Below are 20,708 nucleotides of genomic sequence, written 5' to 3'. Positions count from 1 at the left end.
GTTTACACATCTGGCTACTTGCTATGCTGCAGGTGAGCAATCACACTTTCGATAACCTCGGTCAAAAGGGAATGTTGTAATTTCTTTCTCACCTGTTTTCCTACACTATTTAATTATTTCAACCAACACTACGAACGCATGTCTGATGCAGCCACAAAGGCTCGTCCAGCTGGAAGAGCTCCCAATCAGCAGACTGGCAGGCAAGTGGTGGCAGCACTGGTTGCACAACATTGCCACCAGTTCACCAGCTGTGCCCAAGCTCCAACAGCATCACACAGCCCTTCTTCAGCCTGCCCTGCACAGGCTTTGCATGCTGTTCGCCACTTCTACCTTGCCACCTTGTATGTGTCCCAAATCTACACTTAACAGGAACACTCCCTCTATAGCAATACCTTGATCCATCTCAAAGCAGTCCTTGGAGGTCTTACGCCACTACGGAACCGCAATAAAGCGGCACATTGCCAAAACACCGCTGTTACACGCCATTGATTCTGCATCGCAAGGGCTACCTGAAAAACCTGGGAGGTAAATGCTCATGACGGCCACTATTCCACCAGTATGATACAATGAGGAATTTCCAGTACTTATATCAAAATTATAGCTGTTGTTACAAGTAGCTGAATTTATTCTCCTACGGGTAAAACCTTCCCTTTTGACTATCAATATAGATAAAGCAGTAGTTTTTAGTCATAAAAGTTGCTTCTTTTACAGAAGCATACAAAAGGTGCCAGATAAAGTAATTCACTATTCCATGTTACCTCAACAAAGGGCACTATTCCAGGGGAGAAGGAAGGTATTTTATTAAACACTATATTCTGCAAGCTGTAAATTGATTCTTTCTTTATCAAAGCACATCAAGTGGGAAGCCGAGACGCTAAGCACAGAATTCAACAGTTCTTGGCTTGGTTTTTCTGTGTACCTTACTGTTTTTAAAGGATTGAAATAAAAATAAATAAAACATTTTGAAAAATAATTGCAATATGTTATGCAATTTGGTCAAATATGTTATCTCTTGAAAATTCAGTGTAATCAGAGCTGAGCAAACATTACTGTTTTTATATTTAATAACCTGTCACTTTTTTATTCCTCTGAAAGCAATCTATTGAAGGCTTCATCACAAATCTGAATGAAGTTGGTAACAGACGGAATCTGTATCTCATCTGAAATGTAAATGAGTCATTCTTGTCTTTTGGGGGACTAGGATAGAAGAGATTGCTCTTCAGTCTTGTGGTTAAAAATAACTTTCCACTCGTCACACACAATATCCCCTTTAATGATGCCTGCTTAGTATTACTTTCATGATGACCTATTAAACAAATGGGGACATGATGCATCCTCCAACACTCAAGGAAAGTCAGCTATTTAAAATAAAAATGAGCACATGTAATGCAAGACTGGGTATTGCATTGCGTCTAAAAATATCATACTAAGAGTCAGGAGATTTTAAAAAGAGAAAACAGGGGTATGAGATGCTGCACAGAAGGGCTTCGAACTATTGCCGTTCCTGAATGTTCAGAAGAGATGCCACTCCAGCAAAAATCTCCTAGTCGGCTTCAGACCCTGCTGAACATTGGAATTGTTCCAGTTGGTTCCTCAGCTGTTCTCCCTTCCCTTAGTGTAAGCTGAAAAGCCATTACCCCTGAATTTGAAGAGGTTAGATCACATGTCACCTTTGCCTGTATTCATGCAAATATTTTCTGATAATCATGTTAAAATGCTTGCCCAGGCACAATGGATTAATGATTGCAACATACTCTCAGCTGAGCTCTTATACGGTAGTTTGTCAACATTATAACTATGTAAATGTCAAAGTGGACAACAGCAATACATCACCTGGGAATTCCTAACTGCAGTAATCTAATTACAACCTTTATAACATCGTTTTCTCACTGCAAGAGGTTTAAACTGTAATGAAGAAGAACTCGAGGACAATCGTACAGGAGGCTTCTTTGTAGCTTTTAAGCCAGTTTTGTGCACTGGGGACGGAACAAAGACTTTTGCTAGGAGGATGGATGGACAGATTGGATCAGATTGCTATTCTGGGAAAGATTCCACTCCGGATACATCAGTGGAAAGAATCACTGTCCCACATCACGCTTGCCCCATTTTAGGGGTCCTGCATGCTAAGACGCATGTAGAAACAGTCACTTCAACTATATCTTCAGCTATATCTGAATTAAGTGGCTGCATCAGTGTGCTAACTACAGTATTATAACAGGGTTAATTTACTGTGTTGAGAAGGTCCACTGTCAGTGATTCCCAAAGCTTCGGGATCAGATTGAACTGCCCACCATAAAATTACTAGGCAGCACAGTGGGGAAGAAGCTCTCACAAAACAGGATGGGATATGTCTCAATACTGCATAATGATTTCTAATGTAATTATGCATTCACAGAAATTATGTAATTCATTCATTAAGTTTTTTTTTTTAATTCCCCACTTTTTTTCTAATATTATTTTTTCTCTAATAGTAGAAACCTTCTATTTTTAACAAAATCTAGAAGACAGAAGCTATCATATTCTGGGAGTTACCTAAATATTTCAGGTGTGCACTGTTGTACAAGTTTAAATAAAAATTCATGAGACAGGAACTAGAAAATCAGAATTAGTCATTTGAAATATTTCAGAAATTATAAACAAGTTTAACTGCATCATGAACAGACCTGCTGTGTCCCACTGCTTTTCCTGCCCTCACGATTCTTGTACAAAATTATTTGATAAATAACACCCATCTGAGTTACTTAAACCAGAGCAGAAGTTGTGGTTGCGCTTCTTTGAAGATCAACCTGATAAATCAGGCACAACTATTTTTAAAGACCAACTAAAGACTGCTAATCTGCTGGCAAGCAGTGAAATACCATGCCACAGTGGAGTGAGAAACTACAGCAGCATTGATGCTTGAACAGACAAAGCTGTGGCAAAAACTGAAGATGGGAAACTGAAGAAGTAAGGGATAGAGCCATGGCCCAAGGTGGGGAGCAGGGAACCTTGATTATGGGGTTTCCGGCTAGGAGGACTTCAAAGGGAAGAATGGAAGGAGCAGAAGGAATTACTGAGAAGTTTGGGAATAATTTAGGAGATCCTTTGGAACAGAAGGGATTTGGTATAGGAATTGAGGTGTGTTGGAGGAGTGAGAGATTTGAGCTTTCAGGGAAAAGAGGTGGGAGCCCACAAGCAGAAGACAATTCTGGATAACAAGGACCTGGGCTTCCAGGGGACAGCTCAGCCGCTCTGCTGGCAAAGGCACCAGTGCTACCACAATTTCCCATCCCACCAGCTGCCCTGTGCTGCCTCTTCCTTAACTCATAGCTGTAGCTGTGAAAAATGTATAGACATATATTAAAGTGCCATAAAATTAATTCAACACTAAAAATACTACCGTATTTCTAGTCAGGAAAACAATGACACTACGAAAGTGTCACTAGTTTGAGAACTGAAAAAATGGGATCTTCAAGTAGTAATTTACTTAACAGTAAGAAGAAACCAAACTAGAGCAACATTGTAATTGCATCAACATAGCAATGGGTCTTTTATTGTGCAGTTATTGTTTAGCTGACAGCTTCTTTTGGAGGATCTCAAGGTTAAGACTGCTCAGGATGAAGGAAGGTCAGAGCACTGCCGTTTTAAACTAGTGTTGGGAAATCATTTGTCTACTCTACAGATCAATAATGATGAGACAACACTTTGCAGGTAAGACGATACTGAACAACTTCACTAAAAACCTTTACATTGGGTTTGTACTCTTCTTTTTTTTTTCTTATTCCTAGTACAACAAAATGCAGAAAAGTTGACCAGGGGAAAACTAAAAACTTTTTTTACTGGTAAGTCACTGAAACCATCACATTTTCAATAAACCTTCATAAGAAGAATATTTCTAGGTAGTTTTTTTTGTCCAGAAATTTATTTGCTTTAAAAAATACTCTAAAATTGTGCCAAGTTTAATGTATTACTTCATATTGCATTACTTCAGCAACAGACACTGCCTAAAAAGAATGACTTCCTTATAAATATTCTGCATTAAAATTAATCCATTCAAAACAGATACTCCCTCTTGCTAGCATTGTTTTATTTTTCAAACATTTGGAGAGTCATATTAATATTAGTGTGCCAAGGGTTAAATTGTATTTAGAAATACATAAGATAAATTTCAGTATTTAAATATTTGATGATGTGGTGTATTTAAGAAGTGATTTCCTTAACAGCAAGAAACCTTACTGTAGCCACATGACAATAAGACACAGCAGCATGAAATACACAATATTGTTGACCTTCTGTACTTCAAAACTGTTCCAATTTTTACAGCTCCTATAGTACTTTTGCAGATTGTTGTTTGCCATCCCATTTCTATCCATTGCCACTGAGTCTACAAATAACCACAGCTGAAAGTCTATTTCCTGTACACACAAAATGCACGCTGCTCCTTACGTACTCAACCAGGGATGTTATTTACCATCAGGTTACACTAAGTTGTGCCTAACTAAGGATTATATTTATTTTACAGTTTTAACTCAACCATTCTTACTCCTTCACCATTCCTTTCAGCTGTTCTCCCTCCAGGCTTCCTCCCAGGAACCATCTATTTCCAGGACTGTGTGACTAACTTTCACAGCTCCCAGAAAGAAGGAAAACACAGGACTTGCAGGGAAAACTGTGTGATTTAAAAAAAAAAAAAAAAAAAAATCAATAGGTATCATTTTCACACAAGCCATTATTTCATCTGCATGCCCAGATCTCCATGCAGCGGGAGGGGAGGTGCACAGCTTTCACTGCACTTCTAGGCGGCTTCTTCCAAGTAGAAAAGAATCATAGAATCATTTTGGTTGGAAGAGACCCTCCAGATCATTCAGTCCAACCATAACCTAACTCCAGCACTAAACCACATCCCTAAGAACCTCGTCTAAACACCTTTTAAACAGCTCCAGGGATGGTGACTTCACCACTTCCCTGGGCAGCCTGTTCCAATGCCTGACAACCCTTTCTGGAAGTAATTGTTTCCTTATACCCAATCTAAACCTCCCCTGGCACAACTTGAGGCCATTTCCTCTCGTCCTATCACTTGGTACTTGGGAGAAGAGACCAACACCCTCCATGCTACAGCCTCCTTTCAGGTACTTGTAGAGCGATACGGTCTCCCCTCAGCCTCCTTTTCTCCAGGATGAACAGCCCCAGTTCCCTCAGCCGCTCCCCCTAAGATCTGTGCTCCAGAAACCCCTTGGACATGGGGTCAACTGTCAAGAGCTGTGGCCAGGCTAACTTGTTTCCGTCATTCTCCCCAACAACCTTTCACAGCGATTCCAATATTTCTCCAGCATCTGGTGCTCAGCCCGTGCACATCAAGTGGCAGCCACCTGCCCAGGGGCACAGATGTCACCTCATGAAAACGAAGGGAGGCAGAAGCCAGACACAGCAGTGGCAAACTTTCATCCTGACTTCAATCCTCTCCCACTGTCACTGAGACCGCAGCCATCCTCAAGAAAGGGATACATCTGGCCTGGTAAACTCACTCTGTTTTGATAAAACTGTTTTTTTAAACAAAACAAAACAAAAAAAAGATAATACAAACCTTACAACAACACAGGAAGCAAAGTTGCTTTGTTCTTCACTTCTACATTATTTGATATCACTAATCTGTGATTGTTACCACTGGTTAAATAATGAATCACAGAAACAATGCAAATTCTGTGGATCCAGAAAGATTTTCCCTTTGCAGCTGACTTCAGTGGCCACTACATGTTCCTGCAATATTGTAAAATGCCATTTGCAGAACGTTCACATGGCTTGAGAAAAGTAGTATTTACTGAAATGTGATTAAAAGTAAATAAGGAGAGGTGAGAGGAAAATAAATTCAGAGGTATTAAAGTACAGATTTTTTTGCTAGCCCCTCTGGAGAAATACATCCTGTAAGCATCTGCCTACGTCATCAATGAGTATGAAACTGTTGTGCTTATCTAAAGCAAATTATGTGGTAGTATAGAAATAAACACGATTCATATACAATAATGTGTATTTATTGCACTTTTCTGCAGTTGTGACTTTCCTATCAATCAGGATTTCACTTTCCAGTCTGCATCTGACCAAAGAAACATGATTTTCTCAATTTTTGTTGTGCAACAGCCTGACCTTTTAATGGAATTTAATATACAAATTAATATTATGCAGACAACACACTTTCCCTCCCTTGTCAATACCCAGTAGACCTGGGAGTTTATTTACATTGGACCTGACAAAGACTCAAAATCATGTTTCATATTTCATATCCTTAAATCTTAAATAAGTTTCTAAATGCTGAGTAAATTCAGGTTATTGCAAGAAGAAAATAAAAAGCATCCATGTGTATCTAAGTAAGAATGTAATCTCTATGTGAAAGTCACTTAAAATGCCATATTATGCTTGTTTATATGTATGTGTAAGTAATATGTACACACTGACAGGAATTGTCATTAGATAACATATGCAGTCATAATGGGTAATCAGAGCGTGACATGAGATAAAAAGACTTACTTAAATCTCTACCTCATTTAATTGCGATAAAATCTTTTTCAGTTCTTTATGGAAAGTAGAAGTCTTCAGGCACATGTATGTTTAATATTATTTATTTAGATATCCACCTTCTTTATACGAGAGACTGTTTAATCCATATCCTTCATCACTGTATATTATTTGGAAAAAAACCTTGATGATCAAGACTAACAACAGTTTAATAAAGAAAAATGTAGACAATACTGTCACATAAGAAGTACAATCCTATTTACTTAAGATAAATTTTACCCCAAATTAACAAAACAAAATTACAGAATCTGGAAGATAAAGCCATAATCTTTTTCTTGCGTGTATTAACAAGTAGCAAGTGATAGGACAAGAGGAAATGGCCTCAAGTTGTGTCAGGGGAGGTTTAGATTGAATATTAGGAAAAAAATCCTCACAGAAAGGGTTGTCAGGCATTGGAACAGGCTGCTCAGGGAAGTAGTGGAGTCACCATCCCTGGAGGTGTTTAGAAGGCGTTTAGACGAGGTTCTTAGGGACATGGTTTAGTGCTAGAGTTAGGTTACGGTGGACTTGATGATCCTGAGGGTCTCTTCCAAACGAAATGAATCTATGATCCTTAAAAAAGCTGGCCACACAGCTCTTCTCTTTTCTCTTTTTGGGGAGCCAGAACTACAAGTGTGTTCAAGGGGATTGGACTAGATGATCTTTTGAGGTCCCTTCCAATCCCAAACATACTGTGATACTGTGTGATACTGTGAATGTGACGGAACTCTAATTGAGCCCTTAGATATTTGAACTGGCAACACTATCATTGTCACTAATCACACAAAAAAAAATGTTATTTACATAAACTCATACATATTGAATGAGGCAAAAAACACTGTTATGGAAACTACAGCTGGCTGCAAGAAAAAACATACAGGGTGATGAAAAATAATGATGTATTACATTGAAGAAAGGCTGTCTTCATGAATGAGTGGGAGAGGAGACAACTGTCATGGTAAATATAAGAAGGTGATACAAGCTTAAGAAGAAATGTATGAAAGGGAGAGCTGAAAAAGAAATACCAAGAAATTGTGAAATAACCAAAACAAGCAGAAAATAGTCAAATGACATTCATACTACAAATGTGAGAACTATAAATTACAGAAACCACCTCAAAATGGGATATTACAATAAGGAAGAAAACTAGAAGACACTAATGTGAAAAGAGACAGTGCAGATTACAAAATCCAAATTACTTTGCAATGCCACATAAAGGTGACACAGGGAGATTGTAGTTACTGTCTAAGTTATCGCTCCACCTGCCATCTTGAATATGATTCTTGCTAAACAAATATGTGCAAATCAAGCAAATGTTACAGAAGTCAGAACACTTACAAAGAGATTCATGTTTGCCAATTTAAGCAAAGATAATGCCTTGAAAAGTAAGATATGGAATTTATATACATATATGACTTAGCTAAAATGGTATGTACCACAATCAATGGAGAAAAATGCAATCCAACATGATTAATATGTAATCAAATTTTAAACTGTTCAAACTAAGTCTGCAGAACGATATAATTCAAGATTATACAAAATTGACACTGATGATAAATGCGTTGTTTCACAGGAAGTTTATTTTAAGTTATAAAATCAATATGCAGCTTTGTAGTAGTAACAGAAGGAAAACCTTGTCTCCTAACTGGCACAACAGTGCATGCTGCACTGCATGAAAACATTATTTAATTTTTTAAACCTTGTGAATGCATGTATGCAGGGGGCAGAGATAGACTGAAAAGGTTTTTTCGCCCCCTGCCACAGATCCTGGGCTGTGTGCAATTCGCTTGGCTTTGTGGTTGATCTGAATGAAACCTCTAGCATTTCAGTTTGTTGGTTTTTTGAGGTTTTTTGTGGTTGTTTTTTTGCCTGTTTTGTTTTTTTTTTTTAACACCTCCCTGACCCAGATTCCCCAAACCAATGAAGCTGAGCTTGAGGTTTTGCTTAACGCTACTCAATATTTGCTGTTCTCACCCCGAGCGGTAATAACTACTGTGGTGAGACCAACACAGTCTGATCAATGCTGCTTCTTGGCACTCAAGAACTTTTTATTTTTGCAAAAGAAACAAAGCTTTTCAAAGACAAACACGGTCTTCACTGGTATCTAAGATCCCGTGACAGCAATTCAGAATGCTTAGCTTTTCCACAATAATGAAGCTGGGACATGTTGTGTCCTTCTCCCCAACCTGGATCTCCCAAGCCGTTCCTGGTTGCTTTTTGAAAGACTGCTCCTTTTGAAACCTGCCAAAGTCCTCTTGCCTTTCCTGTTCTCAGCCCTTCTCATATCAATGGGTACAGCAGCCTCACACATTACTTAAAGAGGTAGCAAAATCATAAAAGGTAAATACTCCTGGGATTGTCCCTCTGTAACACTGAAATGTTTTCCAATAGTTGACTATTATCTTGGTCCATTATTTTTCTCCTTTCTGTTTTTCTGGACAACCTGTTGCTGAATTAAGCCAAAATAAACATAAAAGCTATGTCCCAATAAACAAGCAACACACAGTGCTTTGCATACACAAAAATTGTTTTGTCACATAGTAAAATAAAGCAAAACAAAAAAAAATCACTAAATGAACATGAGTGATCTCTTGAAAGCACTTTTCTAGTTCTCAATAAATCTTAAAGTAATCATTTATCTACTTTTTATAGAACTAACACTTTAATTATACATTATTCTTAAAAAGCTGAACATAAACACATTTGAAATCATACAATAACATAATTCTATGGCAATTGTATTAGTGCATTTAAGATATCTATACAAATTTATTCATATAGATTTTACAAATTAAATTTTTTCATGTGAATATTTAAAACTTAAACATACATCTTCTACAACTCATATTGAGTGAGCCTTACTACATTGAATGTATTTCTACCTCTTACTTCTGTAAAACTCTATAAATGGTTTAGAGGGTTTAAGCACACTGACAAACCAATTGTAAATGCTACCAAAAAATTTAAGATATCTTCTGTGCTATAAAACCTCCTTCTGACATCTACCAGAATTAAGACATGCTAAAGCCACAAAATTGGTTAAAATTAATTTCTAAGATCAAGTTTTTTAATTTTAGTAGCCAGAAACAGAAGAACACTAAAGTACAAATATTTGTGACTTTTTAGTGTAAGAGATACATTTCTCGCATATATTTTATTTCCATTTAATTACTGAATCTGCCCATTCTTATTCATGGAGTTACCAGGATGAAAATTATGCTTAGCACCTTGCTTGTCAACAAATTTGTAATCAGCAGACCATATAGCTTTCTTTCAAATATTAGTTAATTTAATGTAAGCAATATTTCCTAATATCTACATAGCATTATAGATTGGCATACTGGCAAGTGAAACTGAGAGGTCTTTCACAGCCAGCATATTACAAACAGCAAGCACACCTACTTCCTAGACTAGAAGAGAAGTGATCCTATGACAATCGAGATGCTAAGATTCATTTATTTAGCACCACAGTTGTGCCTAAAATTTCATAAAGGCTACAGGAACAAGGAACATCCTCAAACAGTCAAAATGAAGTCTTCTTATGCAGCTTGTAGGAAACACTTTCGCCATCTATTTTGTTTTTTACTTTGTGTAACATCTCGCTAGCTGAATTATCACAGCACTAGAAACCTGCAAACAGAAAGAGATCTGAGACAAATGGTCAAAAATGACCAAAGGTTGGGATCTATGATGATACACCCCTTCATTACCTAAGCAAAGTGAAAGAGCTTAAACCAAGGGACTCATGCAGCATCATGGCAAAAACCTTTCCTCCTGGAAGCTGGGTGAATTGTCACATTCTGAGTAGAAAACAATTCCAATGAAAGGTAAAGTCTTGAATGGCTACTCTAAATTATAGTTGCTAACAAGAAATTCTGGATAGCTTTTTTAATGGCTTTCTGGTGGCTCCATCATACAAGTAATCATTAACTAATATGTACTATGAAATTGTTAAAATGTTTATTTCCTAATGTCAAATCAGTTATTAAGAATAGAAGAAGCCTTATGAATTACTTAAATTATTAATTTCCATTTGTTATCTGGTCTCTTGACTTCAACAACATCCGAACAGTATGATGATATTTGAAATTAGTATGGCTTAGTTTCAGTACTCTCAGAAACATTAATATACTTATTTATAAGTGCTATTTCCCACCAGAGAGAAAAATCTTGTCACATTTGGTTTTGCTTATTTACCTGAGACTTACATTTCTATGGTACTTCAACAGAGTTATGTTAATGCTTTCCTTAGCAAAATTCATTCACATGATTTGCACAGCAAATATCACACTGCACACAAACTGTGCAGTAATCTTGATGAAATCTACAATTAGCTCAGTTTTTGTACTTAATTGTACACTCCAAGATGGAATAATCACTACAGGAAATGGAGTAAAGAAAAACAAACTAGAAGGGAAACAAGGGTTCCATCAGGTTCTTCTGATAAAGGTGCAGGATACATTCAGTCTCTTCTGTTTTATATTACATTAAACCTCTCTCATACACTTTACAATGAATGCCTGAAGAGATCAGAAATACAGCAAGATTATTACCCCTCAATGTCATAATTTTTGAGACTACTGCTCCAAAAGAACACTAGAAGGATAAGAGACACTTAAATAGCAAAAAGCTGTGAACTTTAATGATTCAGAAAATCCATCTCTTCATTTTTTAGATGAACTTCAGGCATAGGTCAAATAAAATTGTCATTTGAATTTGTTCAGTAGTCCTCAGATGTAAGTAGTGCATTGGAATAAAGAACTAAAAGGATGCTCCTGGATCACTGATGTCCATGTCCCTGCTATGGAAAGCACTGAACCACTCTCAGTTAAGGTCAGCACTCCAATGTAAAACTAATTCATTATTTTAATGCTTATCATCCTGAGGATGTTAGCTACTCCACAAACCCCGTGCCCTAACAGCTAGGGGATTTATTCTAATTTCCAGTGTAAATATCATTAATGGCGGTCTGATTTGTTTGTGTGTGTGTGTATTTCAATAATGCATTATCTTCTGTATCATCTCTTAAAATCTGATGTTTGCAACCACAGATTATCTGTAGATGGCAGTCACAACACTCTCAGCCTTCTTCTCTTCTGCTGATCTATACCCAAGTCAAGCTCTTCCCATCTCCTTTCGCAAAACTCTCCTTCCTCCTGACGATCCCACTTGGTGCTCTCTGCATTTATTCCAGTATCAGTTTATCTTTTTAAATGCAGGTGACCAGAAGTGTACACAGTGATCCAGATGAGGTTTCATCCTTAGCTTGATACTTTGCCATCATAACGGAGTCTTTTCTGGACGCATATCCTAATAAGCCAGTGAGCAACTAATGCTTGTCCTCTTCACTCTGCTTGTCCCTGCTCATTTTCCACTGATGAACTCCCAGTCTGTAGCTGAAATTTCTCCTGTTAGTTCTCAAATGCGGGTACCTCACATTTCCTATTATTAAATTTCATCTGGTTGCCATTACTGCAGTCCTCAAGGTCACGCTTTTCTTCCCCATAATATTCTGATCTTTTGCTGTATTAGGAATCTTTTAACTGGGTCATCAACAAATTTCATTAGAGCGGTGACATTCTGTCACCCCACCGCCAGTAAAAAGCACTAATAAAGGCAAACAGTCCCCAGAGAGCTCCCTGAGAAATTCAGCCAGCAACCTTCCTCCTGCCTGATGCTCTCTGAAGTCACACCAGTTGCCATCAACCCTCGCCTATTTGTACAGTTACTTGAATAATGCTCATCTCCTCTAGCAGTGCTTCTGATATTCCATTTGGCACTAATTTTTAATTTTTTTTTTTTTTTTTTGACAAACCTGCTCTCCCTATTTAAAAAAGAAATTGCTTCTCTTTCCACAAACAGCTATCACAATGCATTGCCATGATGTACCAAAGGTTAACAATGGCACATTAGTGCTAACAGAGTGTTCCAAGGCTCCACACACTATTTTACTGTATTAATCTACCATATTACTGATTTTAATGACTAACTAGCAGGTTCCTAATAGCTCAGCTTTTTCCTGTCTTCTATACAGATATAGCCATACCAGCTTGATAAACACATTTAAATGTCTTGCTATTAAGCCTGTGATTTTGTATGTCTATAAAAAACTGAATATTAAGATAAAAATCATCTGTTCTTCTCCTTTCTTGAATATAAATGCAAGTATGGCTTATACTTCTGGATGTGGGTTTCTTCCCCTTCTATCACACCTACTCCTAAAGTATGGTATCATCTGCTGAGCAGTATCTTCCCCTTTCGTCCACTTCTCCTGGTTTTCCTTATGTTCTTTTTCAGATGGCTTTTCACCTAAAAGGTACTGAACCATGCCCCTACAAGATTTAGTTCCTTGCTTGGGATACTCATTCCTGATAGTCTGATTCATCCTGAACTTGAAAAAATGTCAAGTCTCCCCCACACTCCAGATTCTGAGCCAGCGGTACACATGACAGCAGCTCATCCTCGCTTGCCTGCGCTTCAGGGAGTTCACCAACACCTGCCCTGCTCTCCTTTCAAACGTCTAACTCCTTTTTTTTGCACTGATTGACCAACACAACATAATTTACAGCAGGGCTGACTTCAGACAAGGCAAGCCCCAAGCAAGGTGTGGAAATGGGACCCAATTTAATTCTTCATAAAGAAAATTCTTTACTTTCTGTTGATCCATCAGCTCACCCCACTGCTTAATATAGGAGCTGATTATCACAACCACAGAAGCTCTGTGCAGGCCCTCATCCCTCAGCACATGATAGACAGATATCCTCAGGTGGCAAAAAAATGAGAATGATAAATACTAATACAGAAAATTTTCCCCACACTTTGTAAACCAGGGCTGCTCTAAGGCTCCCAAATTGAACCATTCCAAATCAAGACATTAAAATTAAAAAAAAAAAGTCTTTTAGATTCAGCTCAAAATGTAGCATTTAGACTAAAATAGCTAAACGCATACTCTAAACACATCACTCTGTGGTTAATGTTTTTCGGAAACCAGAAGTGTCAAATCCTGCTTGAAGTAATTTTTGTGCTGTAACTGAATATAGACAAGGAGGAACACATCTGGTGCCTGGGCTGTGCAAACGTATTTATAATTAAGTACAATTGAATACCAAAATCCAGCAATGATAGAATTCATTAGACTCGTATAATGCTGTATAATTACTCTCCTTTTTTTATCATCCGCTGTATGCTTTAAGAGCTCTTTTTACCCATTGATATCAATGTGCTATGACATATTTACATACATCCCGTATAAAAGGCTGAGGAAGCATTAGACATGTCAGAGGATGACATGGAAAGGCGACTGTTGTACAAAACCTACACTGTCAGCGAAACAAGAGGAAGTTAATTTAAATTCATTCTCTGACATGTAACTCTACAGATAGGTACTAGATTTACATATTGTAAGGAAAGGCTCTCCTTTCTATAGTACAGAAAAGTCCTAACATGACAAAATCAGTATGTCACCTTTTTCCAGCAGCACTACTTCCCCAGCTTGCCTGCCTTACGTTGCTGGCCCTCCACCAAACACACCGCCCACTGATTTCTGCACAGACCTTTCTGAGCATCGCCCTTGGGTCTTTTCTCACTGAAACCATCTCCACACATTATTGTTCACACCTCAGATTTGGAAAGAACTGCCAGCAGGCAATCGCTCTCTCTGAGCCTCTGCATGACTTTCTTTGTTCCATTGCTTTCCTACCAAATCTGGCCAGGTGTCCTGCAACTCCTACCAGACAGCCCAGGAGGGCTGTCACACAGTGTAGTACATGTAGGTCCTATCAAAGCATCCAAGTTCCCTGGGCCACCAGGGAAAAACAGGTGCTCCACTGCCAAGTTCGGCACTGACAGAATCTTGGGCTGACACCAATGAGAAAGGGTTGCCACACTTCTTTTTAAAAAGTTTGTCAGGTACCAAAGACATTTGCCATAACTGTCCCAATTTTTTTTTCATGTAAAGCCACCCACTGTCTCACTAAGGCACCCTCCATGTCCCTCTCACAGAATCACAGAATGGTTGGGGTTGGAAGGGACCTCTGGAGATCATCTAGTCCAACCCACCAGCTAAAGCAGGTTCACCCAGAGCAGATTGCACAGGAATGTGTCCAGGATGGTTTTGAATGTCTCCAGAGAAGGAGACTCCACACCTCTCTGGGTAGCCTGTTCCAGGGCTCTGGCACCCTCAAAGTAAACAAGTTTCTCCTCATATTCAGATGGAACCTCCTGTGCTTCAGTCTGTGCCCATTGTCCCCCATCCTGTCTTCGGGCACCACTGAAGAGCCTAATGCTAACACCCCAGCTCCTCTCGTTGATGGGTTCATGACTGTCTCCACACAGTCTTTGGATCAGGCTCAGCAGGTGATTACAGAGCCAGGACGGGGCTTACAGACCAGCTCAAGGGATGGAGTAACCATCTACAGCTGTGCTGCCTTTCCCTTCAAACAGCAGCCACACACCCACCTGGTAACAGTGTTCTATCCAAAGCTGCAGCTGAACAAGAGAGAAGGAAATGCAGACAGATAAAAGCAGTCTTCAGGGACCGCAAAAAGATAGCTGAAACCAATTATGATTTGCACTTACTTCACATCAGCCCACAGGTTTCTAACAGCAACAAAAAAAAACGGCCCTGACCAGCCACTTCATTTCCAGCCCTCTACTGTTCGTGAAAGTTATTTGAGCTATCTGCCTGCAGGCTCAGGAGAAACTGTTCTGTATTAAATATATATTGAGTTCATAACCGAAATAGTCTCTCCAACATGGTATTTTTATTGTAAACAAAACTGCAAAAGTTCACACCTAAGGTTCCTTCAGACAAGAGAAAAACTGCATTTAGCAGTTGTAAGCAGCCAAAAGGAACATTCAAATAACTAAGCCAAACTTTAAAGAATGAGAGACTGCGCCTTAAAGGGAGAAGACTTGTGCACAAATGAGAGAATAACATGTTATTTCTATAAAGTATGGTATGCAGAAAATTTATCTTTCAGTAGTTACTGTTAAAATTAAGAAATGCCATATTTTTAGCAAGCTTAGGATTCAGAGACATGAAAGATAGGATGAAAAGAGTATTTGTAAACTTTGCTGGACCAGAACAAAAATTAGGCTGTAATTTGCACGAAATTAAAATAAAGCATGTGGTTAGTAAATAAGAGTGCATGAACTGGCTCTTGTGAATTAAAAAAAAAAAAATTAATTAGCTATGTTGACAAAAACATATTTGAAACAGAACTAATTTAAATTTTAATTCATATTTCTTTTCTTTCATAAAGAGGACAAAGGAGAAACAAAAACACCCTAATAAGCCAAGCGAAATGTTTCTAAAACTCACAAAATGTAACACTTCAACAAAGAAACTGTCAGTGATCACTGAGGAAGGATTTTTCAGATTTGCTTTCATGTATAATTATAGGAGAGAACACTGAGTATTGACCTACGTATTCTTGATGCAGAACAATCAAAACACCAGCATCACAGGAATACACGGCAGTATTTTACTGCTCACTGCGTTTCTACAAACGTTCAAAAACATCAAACCTGTGATTAGTCTGTTGTGTAAGGTGTCAAATTCCCCGAAAGTTTCCCATATTCCCATAGTATACTCTTAGCTGACACTAGGCGGAAGTACACCTACAAAAGTGATCGCCAAAACAGCGCTGCTATTTGAAGGGGAAAAAAATGGGTCTGGGGAAGCAAAGGTTCCCACTGTGGGGAGTCACACAATGTCCAACTCCCAGTAGTGGCCAAGGGCCACCCTGGCATCGCCTCTCTCCCAACAGATGCTTAAGACACCCACACGCTGGAGTTAAGCCCCGTATCTGCAGCTGGGTGCAGGCTATTTGGAAAAGCCCTGCCCGCTCTGGGCTGGAGCCTCTGCAGCGCTCGGCAAGGCAGCAGCTGCCCGGAGCCGGCTGCTGCTGGCAGAACAATCCTGCAGCTCCCTCCCAAATATCTGCTTCTTCAAGCGACGCCCGCACGCAAAGCAAGAAGCAGACTGAAACAGCATAGGACTTGTGTCCTGGCAACCTACGGGAAGATGATGCCTTTTCCCTGGAGCTCTGCAGCCCTCCCTGCCTCACACCACCAGCCACATCCCTTGGGTGCCAGGGAATGCCTGCATCTTTCCTAAGAGGGAAGCAAATAGACTTCACAGGCTAAATGCAACCCTGGGATGGAGACATCAGCATCCCTCTTAGATCTCTTTCATGCTTTGGAAAATCATTATCGGATCTTTCACATATCAAAATTAAACTCAATAGAACTGGCAATGAACAAATAATATTTCTAACTAAATGTTTGCATCTAAGCTTGAAAGCCTGAAGCATTCTAGCATGACATCCCACAACTGGTAATGAAAAGGAATACATCAAAGTAGTAAAACCCTGTGAATTATCTATCCTTGACATCACAAAGATACAGGGACTCCCATGGTGAAATCTGTATCTGAAGAAAAATGTTCTGATTTGCATTTTATTACATACAAGTGTGGCCCGGTTCAGTAGTTTCAAATACTTGAGATAAAAAAAAAGGCAAGAAGGCGGTTTCATAGCTAATTAATCTCTGAACCTTCCAAGAAAATGAGAATATAAAAGTCACCCACAAAGGTAAGGGCTCGAAAACTAATATTACCAACAGACACCAGTAATTTAAATCATTTGAATTAAAGATTTCAAAGGAACTACTTGCATACTTAAAGTTCAGTATTTGCATAAGTCTTTGCAGGATCTGAATAACAAGTCAGAGAATTTGTTTCAAGTTTATCTTGAAGACCTAGAAGGCACCCCAGGTACAGCACTACCATTTAAAGGTCGTAACAAACTCATGGAATCAGCATGAAATTTTCAGAAGACATATTTATATATTTTAAAGCCTTTTTCTATCCTTTGAAGGGTTTTACAATTATTATATCAGCAGTATTTCCACGTAGAGAGGCTTGGGAAAAGGAAAAGGATATGGCAGAACACAGAAGAGTTGATCAGGCACAGTGCTGGATATTGCACATCGTTTATTGATACTTCAAAGCGCTGCATTAAAATGCAATTATATTTTTGCTTTGTCTTCATGATAAAATTTTAAAAATGTCAAGGGCACTTCATTTTTTGCATGTTTATTTATTTCCCTATAAATGTAAGGAAACTCCCAATACATTTTTCCTCTCACAATGCTAGAGAACATCCTGAAGAACACAGAAAGCCTACACTCAGAGCTTGAACATTTGAAGTGGAAGAAGATAGAAACAGCAGGCTTGAACAAACTAGCATTTATGCCATGTTAATTGGTCACTATAATCAAACATTCACTATACAAAGAAGTTGGTGACTGGAATCAAATGTTCTTTATGCAAAGGAGCTTAAAATATAAAAGCAAAATCCTTCAAATTCCTTCAAATATTTCCATATCCTCAGCATGCACATCTCTTTGCTATTTATATAATAGAGGCAGGGAGTTTCAGCATGCAAACACTTAGTCACAAAAACATTTTATGACATGTCCCACAAAAATGAATATTAATATTTTTGCATGGAATGGTTCTTGAAAATGTACCCAATGAAGTAAAATTAATAGTAATGACACTCTTACCTGGTCCCAGGGGCAGATGATTCCTCCAAAACACATAAAGAGATATCCCATGGCAACAAGACATACCCAGACCACCAGAGAAAATATACGAAGTAGCTTCTTAAACACAGGTTCTATGCAGACAAGGATAAATATGGCCAAAAAGATTGCTAGGGCTGTCGGAACAGTTATTAAAAATGCCACATGGTCTTCAATTTCCTGGAAACAGAGGAAAATGAAAAGGAAGTTAAAAACTAATGTACTTAAAGGTCAGACCACTGATTGCACACAGAGATCTCAGAAAGACATGGCTGAATATTAAAACTGAGATGAATCAAAGTAGGATTTCTTTCACAGTAAGAAGCTGTCATTTGGAGTTTTAACTTCATAAACAACTATGAACCATACTACTGTACGATACTTCTTTTACTAAATTGAGGAACTGAAGCAGATTGAGAAAACTGTAAATCACAGTACAGTAATGCATCAGGCCTGTAGTACTGAGCAAATAAAAGGCAAACCCAACCTGCATAAGCTGCACAGCCTTTCTGCTCCAGACGAAAAGATTTCTCTGATTGGTATCATTTGCAGGAGAAATTCAAGCATCCTCATTGAGGACTGCAGCTGTCAGAATGCCTCCCAAATCAACTGTGTGTTCATAACTCTATAAAAACCTTTTTGACAGTGACATTTGCTGTGTATTATACATTTTGCTCCTGTTAAAAATAATTATCTGGAAGGATGGGCTCTATATTACACATATACATTTTCTCTTAGCAACTGCTTACTTCAAAATGTGCAAAATACACCCAGACCAAGGACAAGAATCTAACCTGAAGTGAGATTCAGAATTAAGAGTATTTAAAATTATTTAGAGAACTTACATAGAAGTCACTATACTAATATATTTAAATCACCTAGTAATAAATCCATTAATAAAAATAATAAATATTTTATTTTATATCCCGTATGTGCTCAAAAGTATCTCTGGTTGAAGTACAACAGTGTTGCATCAAAGCCTGGTCATAGGATGTCTGCTCATTCCTTCAGCTGTTATGAATTCCAGAGGCTCATTTGTAGCAACAAGGATTGCAAAAGCAGGCCCCAAATGCTACTGTTGTCACAGCATAAAATCCTCCACTAATGCTAGGTACACTTCATGCACAAAAGCCTCGTATCCATTTTTTTCATGCTCGTGAAATCTTGGGACAATCTGAAAATATGTATTTGATGATTTGTAAGCACAAAGAAATTTATTTTTCCCTTCTTTAGTAGTGGCTTTGCCCTGATAAATCCTGCTTAGTGCTGGGTTTTCCACTTAAGTACTTAACATCTTACTTAAAAGCCTTTTGATGTCCCTTTTTTTTTTCCATTCTTATGCATGTAAGACTTGCTATAGCTGGAGCTAAACTGCTGAGACCCTGGCACCACCTGGCCTGAAGCCAGCAGCACCCCAGCACCGGGCAGCCCCGCACCGGGAGCCACTCGCACACACAGACCCGCGGCCCAACCTCAACCAAAACCCTCCGCATCTCAGCAGAAGGGGAGAGGAGCAGATCGCCCCTCAGCTGAGGCTCCGCTCCGCTCCATGCGGACACTGACGGGTTCAAACCAAGGGGAAACACCATGATGAAAGTCCACATCTGATCCTGCAGGCTGCAGATTATCTTTCATGTACCCTACTCTGCCTGACAATTAAGAAGTGTAAGAAATGTTTAACGAAGAACTGCTGTTTTTACATAGCTAAGGACCTGGCGTCAGACCCAGCAGGGCGGAAGGACCGAGAGACATCAGACTATGAATTCTTAATGTAATACACAGTTTCTTCCCGCAATACGGACTGACACCTGTATACATACTGATACCTGTATTTACAAACTCATTTAGAGGGGAAGGACTGAGAGACATCGGACTATGAATTCTTAATGTAATACACAGTTTCTTCCCAGAATATGTACTGACACCTGTATACATACCGATACCTGTATTGACAAGTTAATTTAGGGGGAAGTGTAGCCCAAGTACCAGAAATCCATATCTTAAATACATTGATAAGGGGAAGGAGATTGTATGCATCGGGATAGTCTGTAAACCCTGAAGTACCCGACCAATGGGGAACAGGGTAGGGAAATTGCGGCCCGGATTTTGGGGAGATATAAGCAGTGGCTTTTTGCCCTATTCGGTGTGCCTGCCTTTAGGTAGAACACCTGATCTTGCAAAATCGTTATTAAAATATGCTTTGCCAAGAGATCCTGCCTGGGCGTATTACATTTGTAGAATAATTGTTTCTTACAAAAGTATATGAAAAAATAATTATTACAACTTCTATCCTTTCCAGAAAGCCTTACTGTGTACAGGGGGATTTTTCACAATCCTCCCTGTAAAATACATGTCAAGTCAACAAAAGCAGTCCATGTTAGGTAAGGGTTTATTTTGGAAATTACTTTTAACAATATTTTCCTATTGCTTCAGAGGAACCAAATGTTTATGAAATTGTAACTTGGAGAGCAGGACATTCAAAACTTGTAACTTCCTGACCAATATTTGCAAACATCAGTGCGTTCAGCCGGTTAAAAGATGATGTTGGATGGAAAGAGAAATTCTGAAGGCTAACTGACCTGTTTCCATAA

The 20,708-nt window shown here is 38.7% G+C and overlaps 1 protein-coding gene across 3 annotated transcripts in view; it reads right to left on the bottom strand.

Annotated features, from left to right (window-relative positions):
- Positions 1-20,708, bottom strand: part of ADCY2 (adenylate cyclase 2) — a 224,471-nt gene that overhangs the window by 187,278 nt on the left and 16,485 nt on the right. For all 3 annotated transcript variants that reach the window (XM_071804444.1, XM_071804445.1, XM_065832081.2), the window contains exon 2: positions 18,100-18,297. In XM_071804444.1, coding sequence (XP_071660545.1) covers positions 18,100-18,297 — 198 coding nt within the window. The remainder of the gene's footprint in view (positions 1-18,099; positions 18,298-20,708) is intronic.

Source organism: Patagioenas fasciata, chromosome 2, assembly GCF_037038585.1.
Source record: "Patagioenas fasciata isolate bPatFas1 chromosome 2, bPatFas1.hap1, whole genome shotgun sequence".
In the NCBI taxonomy this organism is placed as follows: domain Eukaryota; kingdom Metazoa; phylum Chordata; class Aves; order Columbiformes; family Columbidae; genus Patagioenas; species Patagioenas fasciata.
Note: the sequence above shows the minus strand (reverse complement) of the source record. Positions and strands in the feature narration are given on the sequence as shown.